The sequence below is a fragment of the Loxodonta africana genome, chromosome 3 (assembly GCF_030014295.1).
Source record: "Loxodonta africana isolate mLoxAfr1 chromosome 3, mLoxAfr1.hap2, whole genome shotgun sequence".
In the NCBI taxonomy this organism is placed as follows: Eukaryota; Metazoa; Chordata; class Mammalia; order Proboscidea; family Elephantidae; genus Loxodonta; species Loxodonta africana.
Window position 1 is genome coordinate 35076901 of NC_087344.1, and position 22118 is coordinate 35099018.

Sequence of the window (22118 nt, forward strand, 5' to 3'; positions counted from 1 at the left end):
GGTTTGGTTTTGGCTCCCCAAACGTGGCCCCACCCCCCACCTCCACCCCCGCTCCCCCCCCCACTTCCCAGTCTTGGGAGGGCCGCGGAGCGGGGGGAGCGCGCATGCGCAGGCACGCCGGGGGCGTGGCCCAGGTGCGTGCGTGCGCGCGCGCGGTCCCACGTGCGGTTTGCACCCTCTGGGGGCTCGGCAGGGTTCGGTCCGGGCATGGGCTCGGTCCCGGCAGGCTCTATGCGGGCGCGCTACCTTGTGTACTTCCAGTACAGGGGCACCGCCTTCAAGTACGTCCTGCCGCCTCGCCGCGCGCAGGCAGAGCAGACGAGCCCTGGGCTGGGCGGGGGCGTGGGGGCTAAATTTAGGATCGGCGCGCTCGGATGTGGCTCTGGAGAGGCGATCCAAGCATTCGGGGCGGGGGGCGGGGAAAGGAAACGGCTTTGTGTTTGGCGTCCGAGGGCGGGCGGGGCTGGATGGCGCGGCCTCGGTAGTGACCTCCGCCCGCCTCTGCAGCGGAGTCGCTGCGGTCAGGGGCGCCCAGCGTGCCGTCGGAGTCCAGAACTTCCTGGAGGTGAGGCCCCGGCTGTTTTTGTGAGGGCAGATGGAGCCCCACGGGTGCCTGTGGGAGGAGGAGCCGCCCTCGGGGCTTCGGCCCTGGGCCCCTCCGTGCCACTCTCCCGGGCCCAGCTACTCTATCCTGCAGGAGGCCGCAGAGCGGCTGAATTCCGTCGAGCCCGTCAGGTTTACCATCTCCAGCCGCACAGATGCTGGCGTCCACGCACTGAGCAACTCAGCCCACTTGGATGTCCAGCGGCGCCCGGGCCAGCCACCCTTCTCCCCTGAGATCCTGGTTGAGGCCCTCAACGGCCACATGAGACACCCGGCCATCAGGTATGCCTGGCAACTTGTCTACTTGCTAAGGCTGGCTGATTTCTGCCCACTACAGGCTGGAGATCAGGAACGACTTTGTGTCTGGACAGAGCTCCTCGGTGGTGGTAGTGGTGGGCATAGCCCAGAGGTTTCTCCTGGACAGAATGGTGAGGTCCTTCCCCAGTGCAGCCCACTGTGCTCTACAGGGTGGTGCAGGCCTTCAGGGTGCCCAGTGACTTCCATGCCCGCCACACAGCCACATCCAGGACCTACCTGTATCGCTTGGCCACTGGCTGCCCCCAGCCAGACCAGCTGTCTGTGTTTGAACGAAACCTGTGCTGGGCTCTTCGGGCTGAGTGAGTGTTGTGGGTGGGGAGGGGACTGGTAGGCCCACCTGGCTGGCCCTCCCACCTGACTACGCACCTGGCTTCCTGTCACAGGAGCTTGGATGTGGCCGCCATGCAGGAGGCTGCCCAGCACCTCCTGGGGACACATGACTTCAGTGCTTTCCAGTCAGCTGGCAGCCCAGCCAGGAGCTCAGTGCGCACACTGCGGCGTGCCACCGTGTCCCCTGGGCATGCTAGCCCCTTTGTCAGTCCCCAGGAGAACAGGTGAGAAAGGGGTTCCACCTCAATTGTGTCTCTGTGGTCACCAACACCAAATCTGAAAGCTGCTGGGAGCTCAATGGAGCCCCAGCCCCTCACCGTACACGTAGGCAGTGCAGGAGCAGAGATGGAGACCAGAGGAGGCCAGGACTTCAGACATCCACCAGGCCCAGCTAGGTGGCGGTCACCCTATACCTAGCCGGAAGGTTGTGGCCCAAACGGCTGTGAGCCTGCAGGTGTGGCCTCCCTGGGTGTAGGGTCCAGGGAGGCTGGGGACAGAGAACAGAGAATGTTCTCTTTCTTTGCAAGCCCCCACCCTGCCCCAAGCTGGCCATCCAGCGGATGGATTTTGGCGGCTGCTGAAAAGGTTCCATGGGGGGGCAGAGCTTTCAAGGCTGGTGGTTCCGGGTGACTTCTGCTGCCTCTACTCACCAAGGACGCCTCCAGGCAGGTGGTAGCTGCTGGGGCCAGTTCTCAGGGAGGAGGGACTTCTGCAGGGGGAGTCTGGATTCCTGCCAAGCACACTGGTGTGTGTTCCCGTATTCAGCAGATGAGCTGATGCTTGCCTGCCTTCAGCTCCTCTGGAACCCCGTCAGGATCTCAGCCTCTCAGTATCTCCTTCTGAGAGCCCTAGGGCTGGCTGGGTAGTGGTCCCAGGCCAGGCCGCCCTCTCAGCATCTAAGTCCCTTCCCCTGCCCCTGCAGCAATCTATTTCTCCCTTTTCAGGAGCCTGTTTTCTGGTTTTAGTCCCCTTCCCAGTGGTTTCAGTTGGGGGTTGGGTGGTCACTGAGGGTTCCCAGGGCTTAGAAGCCGTGAGGACTGGAGTTTGTCCGAGTCCCAGAATTTAGCACTTGCTGGCCCAGTGCCTTGGCTCTTCCCTACTTTGCCCTGCGTGGCCTCACTTAGCGCCTCAGTCAGACATCGCAAGACATCATGCTGCCCTTGTCCCCAGGGCGCTGCAGTTCTGGAACCTGGAGTTTGAAAGCCAGTCCTTCTTGTACCGGCAGGTGGGCTCCGTCCGGCGGGGGGGGGTGGGGGGAAGGGGTGAAGGGGCTTGGGCTGACCCAGCAGGTTGACTTTGGTGTTGCAGGTGCGGAGAATGACAGCGGTATTGGTGGCTGTGGGGCTGGGGATGCTGATGCCTGCCCAGGTGAAGGCGATCCTTGAAAGTAGGGACCCCTTGGGCAAGCACCAGACACGTGTGGCCCCAGCCCACGGCCTGTTCCTGATGGCGGTGCGGTACCCAGGCCTTGGAGACCTCGGTGAGAGACATGGGACTGGGTGGGCCCAGCTGTGTCTCCCCCTGCCCAACCCCTTTTGGGGGCGGTCCTTGCTGGGGAGGAGGCACAGATCCTGTGGGGCTTTTGGTGGCAGTGCAGTCACAGCTTTCTTATCTTATTAGCAGACAGGAGTTTGGACTGGGCCCAGTGGGAAGGCCCAGGAGCTTGGCACAGGGGAGCCTCCAGCCAGCCCAGGGACCTCAGCAGTGGAGGTCCTGTGTGAAGGCTCCACGTGTGGGTCCCGACTGCCACACTCCTGGATACCAGGAGGCAGCACCTGCACAGAGGAGTGAACCCCCTCCCTGCACACGACAGAGCATGTCCCAGGGCCTGCCTTTTGCAGGCCCCAAGGCTCCTGGCCTCTGTGTACTGCAGGCCAATAGAGTGGAAACCACAACTGACCCTCAACCCCTGGCTCAGGGGAACCATGGCTTCTGGGGCAGTTTTGAGTGCCACCATACCCTGCAGGGGCCTGCCCCTTCATAACCACCAGGTTGCAGCCTCCTTGGCTTCTTATCTCAGCCATGTGCATGTGGAGATGTTCTCAGTCTCCCTGCACCCCCTTGGAACCCAGTGCCCACAAGCTGGGCGCCATTGTGGAATGGAGTATATGTTAGTGTCTCTTGCTGTCAGGCCTGGCACCCACCCCCAAGGTGGTTAGCAGCAAGGGAGCCCCCAGAGGCCTGCCTTTACTGGAAACTACACAGGAGCTTCCCCCTATTTCCCAGGAGACTCAAAGAGACAAATAAAAGCTCAGAGATAATAACGCTCATTTATGTTTTAGTCGGAAGCACCCTCTTAGTAGGAGCACCCATACCACAGGCCTTATCCCCAGGTGCTGGAAGGGCTGTGGCCCTACCATGGGCTCTGCTCACCCAGGGGGACACAGCAGCCAGATCCCTGGGTGCTGACACTGTCCTGGAGCAGAGGCTGGGCTCTCAGTGGGCAGAGGTAGAGGTAGCAGGCCTGCTGGGGCCTCAGCTGGGAGCCTGGGGAAGGCCCTTCTTGAGTAGTGATGTGAGGTAGCTCCCCAGCTCCTCATCCTGCAGGGAGGCAAGGGAGCAGCTGCCGGGTGGGCCCTACCTTCCTACTTGCCACCCACGCTGCCCACACCCAGCACTGTGCCCCTGGGGCCCAGCACCTCTGCGGCCACCTACCTGGTAGGTCCAGGAGACCAGCAGCACCTTGGTGCCAGGGTCCTCTGAATGGGCAGCAGCCTGGATAAGGATGGACTCCACAGTCACTGAGCCATCAGGCAGGTGCTGCACACAGTGGTCTTTGAGGATGCTGCGGAAAAGGGGCATGGTGAGCCTTTGCCCTGGGGCCAGGACGGGGATGCGGGCTGGGGCAGGGCTGTCACCTCTTGAGGTGACTGTAGACACGCATCACCGTCTCCTGCTCCTTTCGGGCATCATGCAGGTGCACACGACAGGTGAAGCGGAGCTGGTGTTCAGCCAGCCCCAGCTCCTTGAGAGCTTGTTCTGAGGACACCAGCCGGAAATTCTACAGGGGTGGGGTGGAACAGGGTCAGGGAACAGCGTGTGGGGACAAGGAACGCAGTATACAGGGTCAGGGTTCTCCCCACACAGGGACCGCCCACCCGCGCTTACACTGTCCTTCATGATCAGGGTGCCCTGCAGTAGCCGGGGCCTCTTGGCGTCGGGGAGCATCCCTGTGGGCAGGAACCACAGCTGTCGGTAGGGGAGCTGTCCACCCTGTTGCCTGGTATAGCTCACCCACATTGCTGTCCACCTGCCTGCCTCACCACCCAGTGTACCTTGTGCCATCTCCCGCTTCAGCAGCCCCAGCGAAATGCCCACAGGAATGCTGGGGCTCGTAGGCAGCGTCACTGTCTCGCCATTGGCTGGCATATAGCAGTTCACTCCTGGACAGGTGAGCAGAGCAGACCTCAGTCCAAGTCTGGCCAGCCCTGCCAGCACCCCCGTCCACAGTGTGCTCCCCTTCGCACTGGGACCTTCCCGCCACTCCCTCTGGTGCCTACGGAACTCCTGTTCAATCTTCTGCTTCAGGAACTCCATCTTCTTGGCCTCGCCGTGCACCAGGAGCACGTGCTCAGGCTCTGCCTGCCCGATGAGCTGCATGATGCCCTTGGCGTCCGCGTGAGCGCTGAATGACATGTATTCCACCTGCATCTTGACCTCCAGCTGTGGGGCAGATGGCAGTGTCACCATAGTGCAGCTGGAGAGGACCCTGCCCACCCCAGGGGATACCACCCGCCCCATCAAGCCCCTGAATGGGGTAGGTGCTCACCACCTGCCGCCCCTCCATCTCCAGCTTGCGCTGCCCACTGAGAATCTTATGGCCCACGGTGCCCTGCACACAGTAGCCAGGCATGATGACCTGCAGTGGGCAGGAGGGACGTGGAGCATGCTCTGCCTCGGCCTCCCCAAATGCACCCCCAGCCCTGCTGCAGACCCTGCCAGGCTCAGTCTTGCCACACACCACAATGGTTGGTGTGCCGGAACCCTCCCTCCTGGACCCTCACCATGTTCTTCTCGTTCCCTGCCCACTTCCGGAAGATCTGCAGAGACTGGCCGGCATGCAGCATCCCTGGTGTGGCAAACACCACCTGGGAGTGGGCGTGGGGTTGGTTAGTGTGTGAGGGGCACACCCTGGGAGTCTGGGTGCTGTGCAGAGCCAGCCAGGTCCAGAGCCTGACCTGATCTTGCTCCTATCTATAGTCCACCCACCGCTGACCCACTTAGTTGTCCCAAAGCACAGGTGCCCCCTACTGCCCCAGAACATCTGCAGACAGGACCTCTCTCCACCCAGCTGCCCATCAGTCCCCTGCAGGTGGACGTGTGGACCGCCAACCTGGAGCCCCCAGCCTTCCCACCAGCAACAGACACAGGGCGGCTGCCCCTGCCCACACCTTTCCCACCAGAGCCCCACCATTGGGCCAGGGTTGTCCGCAAACGCTCGGTCAAAGGCCTTAATGTGCTTGAACTCAAACATGTTCCTCTGGACGAAGGTTTTCCGGATCTTCTGGTTGGTCCAGGTGATGAAGAGCTTGTAGTAGTGGTTGGCCTTCTCAGTCAGGCCCGTGGAGAAGTAGATGGGTGCCTTCAGGTTCATCCGCTCCCTGTGGACCCACCCAACTGTCAGTACAGCAGCTCTGAACCCCCTTCTTCCCCCAGAAGGCCAGGCCTGTCCTGGCCATACCTACCAGAAGGTCTCCAGCAGGATGCAGAGCTCCTGGGCACGGCCCAGTGCAAACACGGGGATCAGCACCTGGGGAGGCATGGCGGGCTCAGAGAGGTCAGTGAGGCAGGGAGCCCTGGCCACACCTGTGGCACAGAGCTCACTGTGGTTACTCTCGGAGGAGCAGCCAGGCAACCCACATTGGTGGCTCTGATGGCCAGAGCCCCTGTGCCTTAAGAGGGCGAGACCAGGCACCTCTGGGGGCTGGAGCTGCACAGACCCCAGGGCCCACCCTCACTGTCCCTGGCCAGTAGTCACCTTCCCACCACGCTCCACGGTCTCGTGGACCTTCTTCAGGAAATCCCTCTCACGGCAACGCTTAGAGTCACGAATGGTCGTGGCATATGTGGACTCTGTGATGAGCAGGTTGGGACGGCACCTGTCGATCCAGGCGGCCCTGGGACAGAAATGGGAGAGACTGTCCCCACAGCATAGGCCCCTGTCCACCTCCCTCAAGCTGAACAGATAGAGCCACGCAGCACTGGATGCCCACAGGGTCGGGATCAACAAACTGACCCCAGCCCCACTCACAGCCAGCAGCCCTCCAGGCCCCTCCTGCCGGGAGCCAGCCTCCTCTGTACAAGTGGTCCAGACACCAGGAGCATCGGGGGGTGGGGAGCAGGGGGAGGAGGTGGCGGCCCAGGGGTGGAGGTGATGCCCAAGGAGTGCTAGCATGGTACCCACTGGCTGCTCAGGTGCTGCTCCCTGCCCCCTCTCGGGAGGCCAGGCTCTGGGGAAGAACCCCACTGGGTGAAACAAATGCACTGGCCACTCACCCCAAGTGCCGGTCCGGGGTCATGTTGTAATCGCCCTGATGGAGAAGGATGGCAGTGAGAGAAGCCCTGTCCCACCAAACACCCACAGCCTCACCATAGCCCAAAGCCTCCACTCACCGTGTAAACCACAGACTCAGAGCCTACTTTAATCTGGAACATGGCTGCCCCAAGCACATGGCCTGCGTAGTAGGCCTTGATTTCTAGTTCGTCATCTACCTGTGGAGAGAGAAGACAGAGCTTAGGCCTGTGAGCTGTGCTAGGGAGGAGGGCAGCTGAGAAGAAAGATAGCAGAGGGGCTAGGGAGGCAGAAAGGGCCGGGCTGGCCGCAGATCACATCACTCGGAGCTTCTCAGCTTTTCGTTTTTTACACACAACGTCCAGTACTCAAGACCCAAGAGATGAGATACAGATACAAAACAAGACAAACAAACTAAAGAAATGGGCTCCTCAAAATGGAATTATCAGATGTGGACTTTAAAATGACTGTTACTTATATATTCAAACAAATGAAAGAAGAATTTTGATTAAAAAAATGTAGAAATTCTAAGACCAATAACAGTAACATACCAAATTAAGAACCAGTGGTTTTCACTTAATAGTAGATGATATATAACCAAGAAGAGAATTGCTAATATATTTGAATACACATCCAGCATGCAGCACAGACAGATAAAACCAAACCTTGTGCCGCTGAGTTGATTCCGGATCATAGCTACCCTGCAGGACAGAGTAGAACTACCCCATAGGGTTTCCAAAGAGTGCCTGGTGGATTCGAACTGCTGACCTTTGGGTTAGCAGCTGAGCTCTTAACCACTGCACCACGAGGGTTCCACAGACAGAAGCTTGGAGATGCCAAGGGCGGGTAACTGCCCTGATGGAGGACAGTAGTGAGGAGGAGCCCTGTCCCATCGAGAGCCCACAGCCCTGCCATGGCGTGGATGCAGGATCTGGAGAGAGAGGGCCTGAAGTTCCGTAGTCGGAGCCCCCAGGGAGGGGAGCAAGATGGGGGCAGAAAAAACATCTGAAGAAAGCTGATGATAGGCATCCAGCCAGACTCGAGAGGACCTTGAGCTCAGTAAGACGGAAACCAGATGTACGCTCATCACAGAGCAACTGCAAACACCAATGAGAAGGAGACACCCTTCATAACAGACTGAATGACTTATTAAGAAAATAACAGCCAGCCTAGCATTCTAGACCCAATGAAACAAGTCCTTCAAGAATGAGGGTAAAATAAATACATATGTAGACTAATGGAGAGAATTCATCACCTCCAAGCAGGAGGTGAATCATCCCAGACAGCAGGCTGAAGAATGCAGGGAGTAGTGAGGAGCAACGAAGAGCGTGGACAGATGGACAAAACTGAGCAAGCACTGATTATCCCGCACAACTAACGATTATTTACTGTGTTTCAAAGGTCCCAAGTAACATTAAGTCTTTGTGAAGTCTTGGATGCACTTTGTAATCTCTACCAGTGAGCAGACGGTAAAAGCATGCAATTACCAACAGCCTAAGGAGGGAAATGGAATAAAAAAAAAAAAAAATCCCCAAAAAAGGCTATAAAGGAGAGAAAGAAACAGAACAAGCAGGACAAGTAAGAAGCAAAGGTAATCAGGCACATCTAAACCCAAGTATATCAGGGCTGTACTCAACGGGGAGTCTAAATGCTCCGTTTGAAAGACAGGTTACAGACTGGGTACAAAACAAAGCCCCATGACATGCTACCCGAAAGAGCCACCCCGAAAATGTGACGCAGAAAAGATGAAAGTAGAAAGATGGAATAAAGTATACCACACAAATGTGACAACCAAGAAAGTCTAACTAAATTACCAAGAAAGTAGGTTTCAAGACAAAAAAGCATTATTAAGATGTATTTCAACTCAAAAAATTTCCAAGTGGAAGGACAAAATAATCCAAGATGGGGATACATATAAACGTGTCACAATATAAAAAGGAAAACCCACAGACCAGGAGGAGAAACAGACAAACCCACAGTTGGGGGAAATGTTACCGAATCTGACCGCTCACCTCCACACACAGCTCTGGAGACCCAGCCCACACCCCCAAAGCCTTCCTGGGTGCCCACCACCCCCACCCTGGCTAAATGCGGAGCCTAGTCTGAGCCCAGGGCAGTTGCCCACTGCTGCCTGCAGACAGAGGAGGAGGACAGTGCAGCTGGCCAGCCCCCAGGTGACTCAGGATGTACAGGTGGGCTGGCGCAGGCCTGACCTGGACCGTCTGGTGCAGGTGGACAGCCACCACCTTCTTCATGCAGTCCTTGATCATCTGGGAGGTGAAGAAGTTGGCCTCGCCCTTCTTGTCCACGGCAATCTTCCGGTAGTCCTCCAGCAGGATGGGACAGATGGCCTGGGTGGGGGGCGTCATGTAGATGGGCCCGTCATAGCCCACCATCTCGCTGAAGTAGGGAAGCGCCCCACAGTGGTCCAGGTGGAAGTGGCTGCAGGAGGAAGGGGGCTCAACTTGGGGTATCCCGCCCCTCCCTTCCCACAGCTCTGGGCTCCCTCCCTTCCTCGCTGAGTGCCTGCTATGCAGCAGGCCCAGTTCTAAGTACCGCGGACTAGGAATGAGCACAGCAGACAAACCTCTATCTTACTGGAACTGACAGCCCAAGTGTTTAGCAGATGGTTTACAAAGAACGTAAATGAAAGCTCAGGCAAGTAAAGAGCTGCTGACCTCCACAGGGTCAAGGAGACCTCGATGCAGAGGTGACGCATGACCTGGGTGGTTGGAGGCGGGGACAGGGCCTGGGGCAGAGGGAAGGTCCCGAGCGTGTCTGTGAACACTGAGGCTTTGAGGCAAGCGGAAGGCTGAGGAAGAACCAGGGCGGAGCCTGATCTTCCAGGGGACACCCTCAGGTGCAACCCACAGGCACACATCACACAGGGGGCCCCAGGCAGCCCACCACCCATGGCCTGCGGCCTCCCAGGCATAAAACACTGTTTGGGGTCCACCGTGAAGGGGGCGCCAAGGCAGCACTCTCACCAGCAGCTGGCAGAGGAGGGACCTGTCGGGCACAGCGCGGCTCACCTGATGATCACACAGTCGAGGAAATCGGTCAGCCGGCCGTTCTGAGTGATGTAGGAGAAGTCAGGGAAGCGCCTCTGCAGAAATGTCAAGGAGAGGGATCAGGATGCGGCAGGCCAGCCTCTGGGTCTGTGGGCGGCCCGGGGTGGGAAGGCCGGTGGCAGGGTAAAGACTCAACAAAAGAACAGGGGCCGGTCCCAGGACACCAGCACATTCTGACCCCAGAGTGGGCAGACAGCTCCGAGACCACGCGCCCACGCCTCACTGCCATCTAAGGCCTGGGAGAGCCCGGCGAGGGGTCTGCGGCTGACAGGTGACAGGGTCAGGCAGATGACAGGACCGTCCGCGGAACTTGTAGCACTCACATCGTCGTTGAAGCCCATGTGCATCCCACAGTCCAGCATGACGTTCTTGCCCGCGACAGAGACCAGGATACAGCTGCGGCCCACGTCCTGGCCAGCCCCTGCTCGGGGAGTGGGGGTGAGGGTGGCCGCCGTGTCTCTTCCCCAGACCCCTGTGCCACCGTCCCCCACGAGCAGGCTCCAAGCACTACCCACCGTCCCAAGACCTCGACCTGCCTGTCCCACCTCCTCCCAGCCTCCCACCTGGTGCACAATCCTTGCACGCTGAGGTGGGGGTGCCACGATCTCTGCAGAGTGGGGTAGGGACAGCTTGGGTGGCAGCGAGTATGCAGAGTGAGGGTGACTGGGGCTCTAAGCCAGGCAAGAGACCTAGGCTGGTGCCCACCACCCCCCGCCACCCCATGTGTGGCTGGGATAGAGGGGGAAACCCCTCACCACTCAAGGTCGCAGCCTGCCCACTGGGGCTCACATCCTCGAAGGCCAAGAATGGGTAGCGTGCAGTGCTCAACAGAGGTGAGACGGTGCTCCAGGGCCACAGCGCCCTCCCCAAGGCCCTCGGCAGCCTGCAGACACACGGCCCTCCCTAGGGCCACCCCTAAGCTGGGAGAGGCCTGGGCGCCCAAGGTCTGGGTGCCCCAAGGCAGGAGATCAGCCTCCCGTCTGACAATGCCCAGCCAGAGTAGCTATGCCCAACCACAGCGCAACACTCCACCCCAGGCCACAGCAGCATCCCCACCAACAGGTCTGCAAGGGAAGGGACCCTCGGCAGGGCCTGACAACAGCAGATGATGCTCTCCTGGAATCCCAAGTGCCTCCCTCTGCCAGCCACCCAAATGTCTGGCTGTTAGTACTATACACGATAAGGTGACCAGGCCATAGTTGATCAGGACAACAGCAGGCCATGGCAGCCTTGTGCCCTGCACCCTGCCCCCACCCCACATGGTCTGGGGTCTTCCTACAAGTCTGCTCTGCCCCTCACTGAAGCGTGAGCCTGACGAGGATGGACCTGTCTGTCTCCTCTCAGCAGCATCCCCCGCCCTGAGCTGTGCCTCAACAGGCATCTGTGGAGAGGAGGGCTGTCCCTCACAGATCAGGAACTGAGAACCCGAGCAGTTTCAGGATCCACCCAGGGCACGTGGCCCTCAATGGGCCAGGGCCCATTTTCTGACCCAAGAACCTGGTTCTTAGGGCCTGGCCGTCCTACCTCCTAGCAGGTCCCACAGCAATCACAGGGAGAAGTGAGGAGCAGAGTCTGGGGCACATGGGAGGGCAGGAGTCAGTTAGGAGGGGAAAAAAGAGAAGGGAAATCCCTGTCCGCACAGAGTTTACATTCCAGGTTGAGGAGGGATAACGAACTCATCAATAAGAACCATGTCCAGGGCGGCAGATGGCAACAGCCACAAGTAGCAAAGTGAAAACACAGTGGGGGTACGGGGGCAGTGGGGGCTCGGGCACTGCAGCACCACCACAGGGACTTCCTCTTGAAAAGGATGGGGGAGCCAGGACAGGGGAGCAGCGCACAGGCCCTGTGCTGGAAGCGCCTGTGATACTGGGTGTCAACCTGCTGCCTGGGCGCCTGTTGCCCGGGAGCTGCGCAGGTGTAACTGGCAAAGGAAAAATGGGTGAGCAGAAAGGGTTTGTTTTCATGGTGGTAAGGTGGCTTTGGGGTGACCCAAGTGCAGATGTGGGGTAACTGAAGCCATAAGAAAGTGCTGTCAGAGAGAACCAAAAAAGAAAAACGCAAACCCATTGCCATCAAGTCAGTTTCAGCTCATAGCAACCCTACAGAACAGTGAAGAAATACCTCCATGAGGTTTCCAAGGAGCAGCTGGTAGATTTGAACTGCCAAACTCTGGGTTAGCAGCTGAGTTCTTAACCACTGTACCACCATGGCTCCCCATCAGGAAGAACAGGCAGTGGGAAAGAGGTGGGCTGGGATGGGGGCCAGGAAGGAGGAGTCCACAGAAGCCTCTGGAGAGCAACTGGGGAGGGCATGGGGCCACAGCAGGTGAGGGGACTCCATGCCACAGCTGTCGAAAAGGCTGTGGAGGTGGTGATCCTGTGGAAGCGTGGGGCGTGCACTCTGTCCTGGAGGCCAGGGGTGGGACATTCACTGCAGCTCTGCCAACAGCTGCATAAGTTGAGAAGCCTGGGAGCCAAGCTCAGTGTCTGTGCTGGGGCAGGGAGGGACTCACTGGTGAGAAGCTCAGCGCTGTGGGAACAGACATGGAAGATGCCCCTGACATACTGCCCAGGGAAGGAGGCAGGTTCCAGAGTGGCACCAGGCACACAGAGTGCCCAGGGCATCCAGGGGATGGCCCCAGCTGCTTCTGGGACCCTAGGTTTGAGTGAGTCTTTTCTCCTTAAAAAAAACCCATTGCTGTCACGTCAACTCCAACTCATCGCAACCCTACAGGACAGAGCAGAACTGCCCCATGGGGTTTCCAAAGAGCAGCTGGTGGATTTGAACTGCCAGCCTTTTGGTTAGCAGCCAAGCTCTTAACCACTGCACCACCAGGGCCCCGTCTTCTCCTTAGCACTGTTAAACTAGGTGCCATGGTGCCAATCATGACTCATCATGACTTCATGTGTGTCAGAGTAAAACTGTGTTCCATACGATTTTTGATAGCTGATGTTTTCGAAGTAGATTGCCAAGCCTTTCTTCCAAGGTGCCTCTGGGTGGAATCAAACCTCCAACCTTGTGTTTATCAGCTGAGCACATTAACCATTTGCAAGAATCAGGGACTCCTATTAAGACTTTTCATAATGCACATATGTACGTCTTACAAAAAATAAAGCTATTTTTTTTTTAATTTTGCTGAACTGAGTGCTGATTGCTGTATTGGGTAAACGGGGCTGCAGGTAACCCTGGTGTGAGCAGTGCCGAGTGGAGAGACTGTAAGACAGAATGAGAGGGTGGACGGCTGAGCAAGAGGTGAGGTCAGAGGAGACACGAAGGGCAAAGGTGGGCAAAGGTCGATGTGCAAGGTGAGGCAAATACGCTGACAGAGGAAACAACCGTGAGGTCACAGGGGTGGAAGAGACTCTGAGTGGTCTCCCACACCACTGCCCAGGGACAGTGCAGCATCTGCCGAAGACGGACTTTGTGCCAAGCATGGGGGCGAGCACTTTACCTCAGAGCCTTCTGAGATTAGGTAGCTCACACCTGCCTCACTGTCAGAACAGATACAGAGAGATGGAGATGTGGCATCACACAGCTACTAGCAGGACAGAATACAACCCCAAAGCCCATCCCTTAACCACTCTCCACAGAGCTGGCACCTGCAGGAGCAGCCAGAACAGAGGTCAGGATCTCCACGCACACGCTGACCAAGCGACCTCAGGCTAGGGACTGATTCAGGCCTCAGTGTCCTCACCAGAACAGAAGGAATGCCATGCAGCCCCACCCCCTCTCAGCACGGCCCTAAGAGTCCAAGGAAGCTGCATCCAGGAAAGGATTCTAAAAGCCGGGACCCATGTACAGGCAGTACCACGTGGCGGAAAAACACTGCCTGGATTTGAACCTCTCACGGTGATGACTGCCCCCATGTATCTGTCAGTTTGTTGTACTTTGAGGGCTTGACAACTTGAAGAGGAATGGCATTGCATTCATCATTAAAAAGAACATTTCAAGATCTATTCTGAAGTACAACGCTGTCAGTGATAGGATAACAACCACACACCCAGAAGGATGACCAGTTAATACAACTGTTATTCACATTTACATACCAACCACTAAGGCCAAAGGTGAAGAAATTGAAGATTTGCAGTCTGAAATTGATTAAACATCCAATCAAGATGGATCAATAATTACCGGTGATGGAATGCGAAAGTTGGAAACAAAGAAGGATCAGTAGTTGGAAAATATGGCCTTGGTGATAGAAGCTATGCCGGAATCACACGATAAAATTTTCCAAGACCAATGACTTTATACGTTTTTTCAACAACATAAAGGGCAACTATACCCTTGGACCTCACCAGATGGAATACACAGGAATCAAATTCAATCAAAGAGACAATGGAAAAGCTCAGTATCATCAGTCAGAACAAGGCCAAGGGCCAGTTGCAGAACAGACTATCAATTGCTCATATGCAAGTTCAAACTGAAGCTGAAGAAAATTTGAACAAGTCCATGAGAGCCAAAGTATGACCTTGAGTATATCACACCTTAATTTAGAGACCATCTCAGGAATAGATTTGATGCATTGAACACTAATGACCAAAGACCAGACAAGTTGTGGAATGACATCAAGGACATCATACATGAACAAAGCAAGAGATCATTAAAAAAAAAGGAAAGAAAAGACCAAAATGGATGTCAGAAAAGACTTTGAAACTCACTCTTGAATGTTGACCACCTAAAGCAAATGGAAAAAACGGTGAAATAAACAAACTGAACAGAAAATTTCAAAAGGTGGCTCAAGAAGACAAAGTAAACTATTATAATGATATGCAAACACCTTGAGTTAGATGACCAAAAGGGAAGTACACCCTTGGCATTTCTCAAGCTGAAAAAACTGAAGAAAAAATTCAAGCCTCGAGCTGCAATAGTGCAGGATTCTATGGGGAAAATGTTAAGCAACTTCAGGAAGCATCAAAAGAAGATGGAAGGGGGAAAAAAAAAAAAGATGGAAGGAATACACAGTCACTATACCAAAAAGAATCAGTCAACGATCAACCATTTCAGGAGATAGCATATGATCAGGAACCCATGGTACTGAAAGAAGAGGTCCAAGCTGCCTGGAAGGCTCTGGTGAAAAACCAGTCTCCAGGAATTGATGGAATACCAATTGAGATGTTTCAACAAATCATTGTAGCACTGGAGGTGGTCACTCATCCATGCCAAGAAATGTAGCCAACAGGCTGGAAGAGATTCATATTTGTGCCCATACCAAAGAAAGGTGACTCAAGAGAATGAGGAATTATCGAACAACATCACTAACATCACACGCAAGTAACATTTTGCTGAAGATAATCCAAAAGTGGTTGCACCAATACATCAACAGGGAACTGCCAGAAATTCAAGCCGGATTCAGAAGGGGATGTGGAATGAGGGATATCACTGCTGTTGTCAGACGGATTTGGCTGAAAGCAGAGAATACCAGAAAGATGTTTACCTGTGTTTTACCGACTATGCAAAGGCATTCAACCGTGTGGATTGTAACAAATTGTGGATAACATCGTAAAGAATGGGAATTCTAGAACACTTAATTGCGCTCACGAGGAACCTGTACATAGATCAAGTGGCGGTCACTCAAACAGAACAAGGGGATACTGTGTGGTTTTAAGTCAGCAAAAGTGTGTGTCAGGGTTATATTCTTTCACCACATTTATTCAATCTGTATGCTGAGAAAATAATTCAAGAAGCTGCACTATATGAAGAATGCGGCATCAGGGTTGGAGGAAAACTCATTAACAACCTGCGATATGCAGATGACACAACTTTCTTGCTGAAAATGAAGAGGACTTGAAGCACTTACTGATGAAATCCATAGCCTTCAGTATGGACTACACCTCAGCATAAAGAAAACACAAATCCTCACAACTGGACCAATAAGCAACACGATAAATGGAAAAAAGATTGAAGTTGTCAAGGATTTCATTTTACTTGGATCACAATCAACACCCATGGAAGTAGCAGTCAAGAAATCAAAATATTCATCACATTAGGCAAATCTGCAGCAAAAGATCTCTTTAAAGTATTAAAAAACAAAGATGTCACTTTAAGGATTAAGATGCACCTGATCCAAGCCATAGTATTTTCAGTTGCCTCATACATGGGAAAGCTGGATAATGAATAAGGAAGACCGAAGAAGAATTTGACGCCTTTGAATTGTGGTACCGGAGAAGAATATTGAATATACCATGGACTGCCAAAAGAATGAACAAATCCCTCTTGGAAAAAGTACAACCAAAATGCTCCTTAGAAGCAAGGATGGCAAGACTTCCTCTCACATACTTTGGACGTGTTATCAGGAGGGATCAGTCCCTGCAGAAGGAAATCATGGTTGGTAAACTAGAGGGTCAAAGAAAAAAGCGAAGATACTCAACAAGATGGATTGACACAGTGGCTGCAACAATGGGCTCAAGCATAACAATGATTGTGAGGGTGGTGCAGGCCCAAGCAGTGTTTCGCTGTGTTGTACATAGGATGGCTATGAGTTGGAACTGATTCGATGACACCTAACAGTAACAACACGGTGATGGCTGTGGGCTTTGAGTAAGTTACCGAGGCTTTCTGTGAGCCAGCTACACAGTCCCTAAAATGGGGATAGGAGTCCTTAACCCCCAGGGTTGTGGTGACGATGAAGAGTGAAAACAGATGAAGGGCTCCCGGGGGGGGGGGCTGGCTCGGGGCACTTCCACCAAAGGTCATCGTCACCCATTCGAATCCCAATCTCCTCTAGCTCCTCCTGACGGTGGGTTTGAGCTTACCCAGAGGGGTGACTCTGATCTCCGGCATCTTCACTGGGCGAACTCCCAGGCTCGGGGCACGTGCAGGGCCGGGTCGGGCCGACACGCCGCACCTGAACTCCCGCCGCGTCCTCGGGGTCCCGCGGGGACTTAGGCTGGGAGGGAACCGGGGAAGGGAAACGGCCGAGGGGGGCGCAGGCCCCAGTCCCCGGGGAGAAGGGCGAGCTCCGCTCCTCAGTGATCACTGAGCCAGCGGCGCCTCGTTCCAAGCACAACCCCACCGCCCCCACACTAGGACCCCTGACCACCAGGATCGCTGGCTGTACGGGAGCCCGACGCGCGGCGGAGCACTGCGCAGGCGCAACCCCTGCCCCAGCAGCGCCGTCTTCTGGTTTGCTCGCCGGAAACGCGGGCTCGTTGGGCCTCCTGATTGGACTCCCCGCAACCAATCGATGGGCGGCGCCGGCGGCCTAGAGCTGAGCGGGGCGGGCGGGGCCGGCAGGGCCGGCCCGGCAATTGCAGAAGGCTGTAGCGGAGGAGGAGGTGAGCGTTTCCGGCCGGACTCGGCGGGGCGGGCAGGGTCGAACCCAACCGAGCCGACCGAGGCGGGTCTGGAGCCGTGGAGAAGCCTGGTGTGGGTCCGAGGGGCAACTGTTGGGACCCCAGGCGCGGAAGCGGGGAAGAGGAACCCTCGCGGAGGGCTGCGGCGGGGTGGGCGCCTGAGTCCTGTCTTGCAAGGCGGCCCCCCACCACCGTCCTATGCCTCCCCATCCCGGTGCCCTCAACTGGAGCAAGACCTGCCCAGGGCCCGACCCCACTCTCTTCTGAATCGCAGACCCTACCCTGGTGCCTTCGCAGCCCCCTTCCCAGGTGAGACTTACAGGTTTCCTGGACAGGGGCCCAAATTGCTGGGTCCCGCACCCACCCATAGGTCTGGGTGCCAGGTTGCCCACTCTCTGGCCAGGACTCCAGCCTGCTGTCAGTCACAAACTCCAGTGCCCAAGCTGTCCTCCCTCCCAGCCCTGACCTTGGGGCTGCCTGCCCCTTGAGGAGCCTTGGTTGAGCCTCTGCAATCACCTTACCTGAGCTGGCAGGCTGCCCACCTTTCCTGTCGCAGACTGACAGCTGTGAAAGGCTCACTGGCAGCTCCTGTTGGCTGTGATCCTGGGCAGGAAGACCCAGCGGCAGGATGTCTGGTGACCAGGAAGGAGACCCAGAGCCTCAGAGACCATCTGTTCAATGGACAGAGAACTAGGCCCTGAGAGGGGATGCTACCTAAAGTCTTCGGGCACCATCCTCCTGAGCTCAGGCCCAACCTTTCCCCGGCACCTGAAGACACAGTGAACTCATCTCTAGGGACTCCATACTTGTAGACACAGTGAGCTTGCTTGTTGGGGCTCCACCCAAAGCCAGGCATGCAGCCAAACTCATAAGGCCTGCAGGGCTTCAGCACTTACTGGTGCCCCCAGATGCTCCCAGCAGCCGGGGAGCGAACAGGGCAGGGCGCGTTGACTCCTTTTTTCCCAGAGATGCAGAGTCTTAGGATGGTGAGTGACCTGCCCACTGAGTGAGAAGCAGAACAGGAACCCAGCTGTCCTCCTGGTTGGGGGTGTCATCACAGCTGGCCTTCTCCATGCTAGGGACCCCACGGGGGTGAGGGGGCAAATCAGGGCTCCAAGCATCAAGGGGCACAGGAACCCCCAGGCACAAGTCTGTCCTGGATACAAGGTGACATGTGGCTGAGTCCCCAGGCTCCATTGCAGGTACCCTCAGATGTCGGGCTGATGCCCTTGGGGCAGCATACCCAGGGAGGCAGGGGCTGAGGTTCCCAGTGGTACCCACTCTTGCGTGGGCACTTGAGTGTTGTGGAGTGATGTGTGAGTGCATGCAGGGTCCAGAGCAGTGCCTTTGTAGCCTCTGGTCTGTGGACGCTTCTGGCAGGTTCCCTGGGGCTGGAGGAAGGGCCTGTCTTCAGAGTGTGGTAAGGTCCTTGGCCCTGCCACCCTCCTGCACAGATCGTGTACAATTTCAGCAGCAAGAGTGAAAAGATGGTTCTGTGGCCACAGCTCTGGCCCAGGGGGTGCCACAGTGATGGAGGAAGGAGGGAGGCTGCCCAACTACCCTCCCTGCCTCTTGCCTTGCTGTCATGCTTCTGTTTCTTTGAGGTTCACCAACTCATATGCTGCATCGGAATCCCCTGTGTTTACTGCTTGTTGTTTATCCTTCCCACTAGAACATCACCTTGACAGGGCAGGACTCACCTGTTCACAGTGGGTCCCGAGGGCCAAGAACAGCACAGTAAAAACAGACACACACTCTAGTGAGAGACAGATGGCAAATAAGCACGTAAGTAGGACAGTGGCTAGAGCACACACCACAGTGAAACATAGCAGAGGCGTCTGAGGAAGCCTGGGAGGGTATGCCGCATTAAGCGGTTGGTCAGGGACAGCTTCACCGAGACCCAGATGGAGATCTCTTTACAAGGGTTCCAGGCAAGGCCACAGCAGGGCAAAGGCCTCGAGGCAGGGACAGGAGGCATGGCATGTCTGGAAGGCAGATGGGCCCGCCTTAGGAAGAATTCCATTTTGGGGGGTGGGGTGCCATTGCAGGGCTCTGAGCAGGTAGCCTGTGATCCCAGCTCTTTCCAACCCCTCCCGCCCCTTTCCTACGGAAGAAAAATAAAAACACAGTGCAGAACAAGCTGACTTAGCGGGAGCTTTGTGTGTTTCAGTTCCTGTTGAAAATGGATGATTCGGAGGCAGACTTCAACTTGAAAGTCGTCATGGTTGATTTTAAGCAGTGCCTCAACGAGAAAGAGGAGATCCTAATGAACCACTACCTCAGCGGCTGGTGGGGGCTGGTGAAGTATGTGCCTGCGCGGGACTCCCTGCAACTGTCAGTGTCCCCAGAGGGGCCTCCTGCCCCAGAGGTGGCGAGGAACTGGTTTGGGGCAGGGCTTTCCTAGCCAAAGGTCCCCTTCTCTGATCCCTACATTCCTGCAGGTGCTTGTAAGTACCAGGTTGGTGCCTGCCAGCCGGGTACAGAGCGGGGTGCTGGCCCTAAGGCCGGCAGCACCTGGCTTCTTTCAAGCGACATGCCTGGGCCCCACGCCTTTGGGAGGAGGGGTCAGGGTTGGGGCTTCAGCTCTTGCAGCCCTGGTGGGAGGGAGGCGCTGCAGACCCTGCCAGGCCCTGCCCTCAGGTGGCATGGGACCCTGGGAAGCACAGACTGAGCTCCGGCTTTCCCTTGAGCAGGTTTCTGAACAGTCTGGGTGCCATCTTTGCGTTCATCTCCAAGGACGTGGTGGCAAAGCTGCAGATTATGGAGCGGCTGCGTAGCAGCCCACAGGGGGAACACTATGCCAGCCTGCAGTCCATGGTGGCCTATGAGGTGGGCCACCAGCTGGTGGACCTGCAGCGGCGTTCACGCCACCCTGACTCGGGCTGTCGCACCGTGCTGCGGCTACACCGAGCCCTGCGCTGGCTGCAGCTGTTCTTGGAGAGGCTGCGTACCAGCCCCGAGAATGCCCGCACCTCCACGCTCTGCACTGACTCGTATAATGCCTCACTGGCTGCCTACCACCCCTGGGTCGTACGCCAGGCCGTCACCGTGGCCTTCTGTGCCCTGCCCACACGCAAGGTCTTCCTGGAGGCCATGAAGGTGGGGCCGCCTGAGCAGGCCATAGCAATGCTGGATGAGGCGCTACCCTTCCTCGAACGTGTCTACGATGTTGTCCAGAAGCTCTATGCAGAGCACACACTGCTGGACCTCCCCTAGTGCAGCGGGCGGTCCTCTCGTTGTGTCCTCCTTCATGCTGGGACAGACTGACAGAGAAGTGGGTGCTGGCTGTCTGCTTCTCTGCCGTCCTGGTCAGTCTGTGACCATCCCACATTCCCTGGGTGTCTCAGCAGACATCTGCTCCGCTGGGTTCACAGAGGTCCTGGGAGCAGAAAGGCAGCAGGGGTGGAGGGGGGGCAGGTGGAATAGGTGTTCACCACTGCAGCCCAGCAGTCCTCCCGCCTGCCCATGTCTGTGAAGTGGTGGTCACGGTCCCAGGGGCTCAGAGACCCCCTCTCCAGCACCCCAGGTGTGTGTGTCCTTCCTATACCTGCCTCAGGCCACAACACATGCTGCTGAGCAGCCCCTGCGTCTGCCCAGGTGTAAGGCCTCCTGGGTTGCCCGTTGCCAGGGCAGGGAGGGGACATCTGGGTCACAGCCTGGGCTCTATGGGCTTCTCTCTTCCCCTACCGCCCAGTCGGTGCTTCCAGGTGCTGAGCAGGCCTCGGGCCCACAGTGACAGCTGGCGCTGAAGCTCCCTCTCTGCCCCTTGCAGATGTGTCAGCTTCAAGGACACAGCAGGCGCTTCCCCTGTTAGTCACCTGTGGTCTGCACAGTCCCGAAGCCCCCGGGGAGCCATATGCTGCTGGACCAAGGTGTCCCCTTGCCCCAGCTCCCCAAGATGCTGTGTCCCCTCCCCTGCCCCTTGCTGCCCCCAACATGGTGTTCAGCAGGCCAGCATGGGCCTGGTGCAAGGAGGGTTCTGGACCTGGCATCCTTAGGCCAGGCAGGCAGGTGGCCTCTCCCACTATGTCTGCTCATGGTGGACCCAGGACACTGGGCTGCAGGGACAGTGTGTGTGGAACAGACGTGTACCAGTGAACCTTTCGGGTGGACTTGACCCTGGGAAATTGTAACGCATGTTGGGCTTTCCAGTATGAATAAATCACATTTACTGGACCAGCTAACTCTGCAGATGGAAGTGTTGTGATGTGCCAGGTGCCTCACCAGATGGGGAGGAACCCGGTTGGGGGAGGGCATTAGGAGGGATGTAAAAGGGGCCTAGCAGTGTGCAGCCCTGGAAGGGTCCAGGATGGGTGCTCCTTGATCCAGAAAAGGTATGTGTGTGTGTGTGTGTACATGTGTGCATATGGTTGTACGCCTATGCGTATGCACTGTTATGTGTGTGCACATGTGCCTGTGTGTGAAGCCGTACACATGCACACACAGCAGGGGCCTCCCCCACAGGACAGGGCGGAGAGACAGAGGGGAGGTGCCTAGACCAGCCTGCACCAACATCTGCTGGAGCTGGCCAGAGTTGGGACCACCAGGATCCCCCTCTACCCCATCGAGGTCGCTTCATCAGACACCCCAGGGGCTCTACAAGCTGTCCCCCAGGCTCCTCCTATGCTCAGGGCCCAGTGCACACCTACCCTGGAATCCAGTGTGTTGTGTCATGGAGGGGGACATACAGAGGCTCAAAGCAACTCTTGGGCACCCCCCCAATGGCCCTGCCTCACTAGGGCATGCACACACACACGTGCACACACAGGCACACATGCGCCTGATGTTACAACCCCCGCCATCCCTGCCCCTATGCAAACAGCCGTGTCAGCCCATTTGGTTGTGGCCTTTTCCCTCTCGTTTGCATGGATCCCTCCTCAGGCCCAGCTGTGAGCTCTGTCCTCAGAGGTGGCCCGTAACAGGCCAGGGCCCAGCCAGCTGGCACCTGCCCCCACAGACGAGCCCAGGCATGCCGTGCCCGGGCCCCCT

General features: G+C 56.7%; 3 protein-coding genes across 9 annotated transcripts; 2 read left to right on the plus strand and 1 right to left on the minus strand.

Annotated features, from left to right (window-relative positions):
• Positions 1-163: 163 nt before the first annotated feature.
• PUSL1 (pseudouridine synthase like 1) lies at positions 164-3515 on the plus strand. Of its 2 annotated transcripts, none has more exons than XM_064281079.1 (8): positions 164-281; positions 508-565; positions 698-885; positions 1071-1220; positions 1305-1475; positions 2422-2476; positions 2560-2731; positions 2872-3515. In XM_064281079.1, the coding sequence occupies exons 1-8, from the start codon at positions 208-210 to the stop codon at positions 2970-2972; spliced, it is 969 nt and encodes a 322-aa protein (XP_064137149.1). In that variant the 5' UTR covers positions 164-207; the 3' UTR covers positions 2973-3515. The 2 variants fall into 2 exon arrangements, with proteins under 2 accessions (XP_064137149.1, XP_064137150.1); XM_064281080.1 differs by having other exon boundaries at positions 166-281; positions 2875-3515.
• Positions 3500-16922, minus strand: INTS11 (integrator complex subunit 11). 5 transcript variants are annotated; one of them, XM_064281075.1, is made up of 18 exons: positions 16590-16921; positions 11959-12366; positions 10158-10255; positions 9796-9869; positions 8977-9205; positions 6865-6963; positions 6748-6782; positions 6230-6368; positions 5937-6001; positions 5663-5852; positions 5256-5339; positions 5021-5110; positions 4752-4914; positions 4527-4634; positions 4360-4421; positions 4110-4252; positions 3907-4036; positions 3500-3792 (listed from the first exon to the last, which is right to left on the minus strand). In XM_064281075.1, the coding sequence occupies exons 2-18, from the start codon at positions 12053-12055 to the stop codon at positions 3727-3729; spliced, it is 1872 nt and encodes a 623-aa protein (XP_064137145.1). In that variant the 5' UTR covers positions 12056-12366; positions 16590-16921; the 3' UTR covers positions 3500-3726. The 5 variants fall into 5 exon arrangements, with proteins under 5 accessions (XP_064137145.1, XP_064137146.1, XP_064137147.1 ...); XM_064281076.1 differs by lacking the exon at positions 11959-12366; XM_064281077.1 differs by lacking the exon at positions 5021-5110.
• Positions 16923-17050: 128 nt separating this feature from the next.
• On the plus strand, positions 17051-21313 carry CPTP (ceramide-1-phosphate transfer protein). Of its 2 annotated transcripts, none has more exons than XM_064281081.1 (3): positions 17051-17111; positions 19300-19433; positions 19823-21313. In XM_064281081.1, exons 2-3 carry the CDS (start codon positions 19312-19314, stop codon positions 20343-20345), a joined length of 645 nt encoding a protein of 214 aa, XP_064137151.1. In that variant the 5' UTR covers positions 17051-17111; positions 19300-19311; the 3' UTR covers positions 20346-21313. The 2 variants fall into 2 exon arrangements, with proteins under 2 accessions (XP_064137151.1, XP_010591488.1); XM_010593186.2 differs by lacking the exon at positions 17051-17111 and adding an exon at positions 17118-17438.
• Positions 21314-22118: the final 805 nt, after the last annotated feature.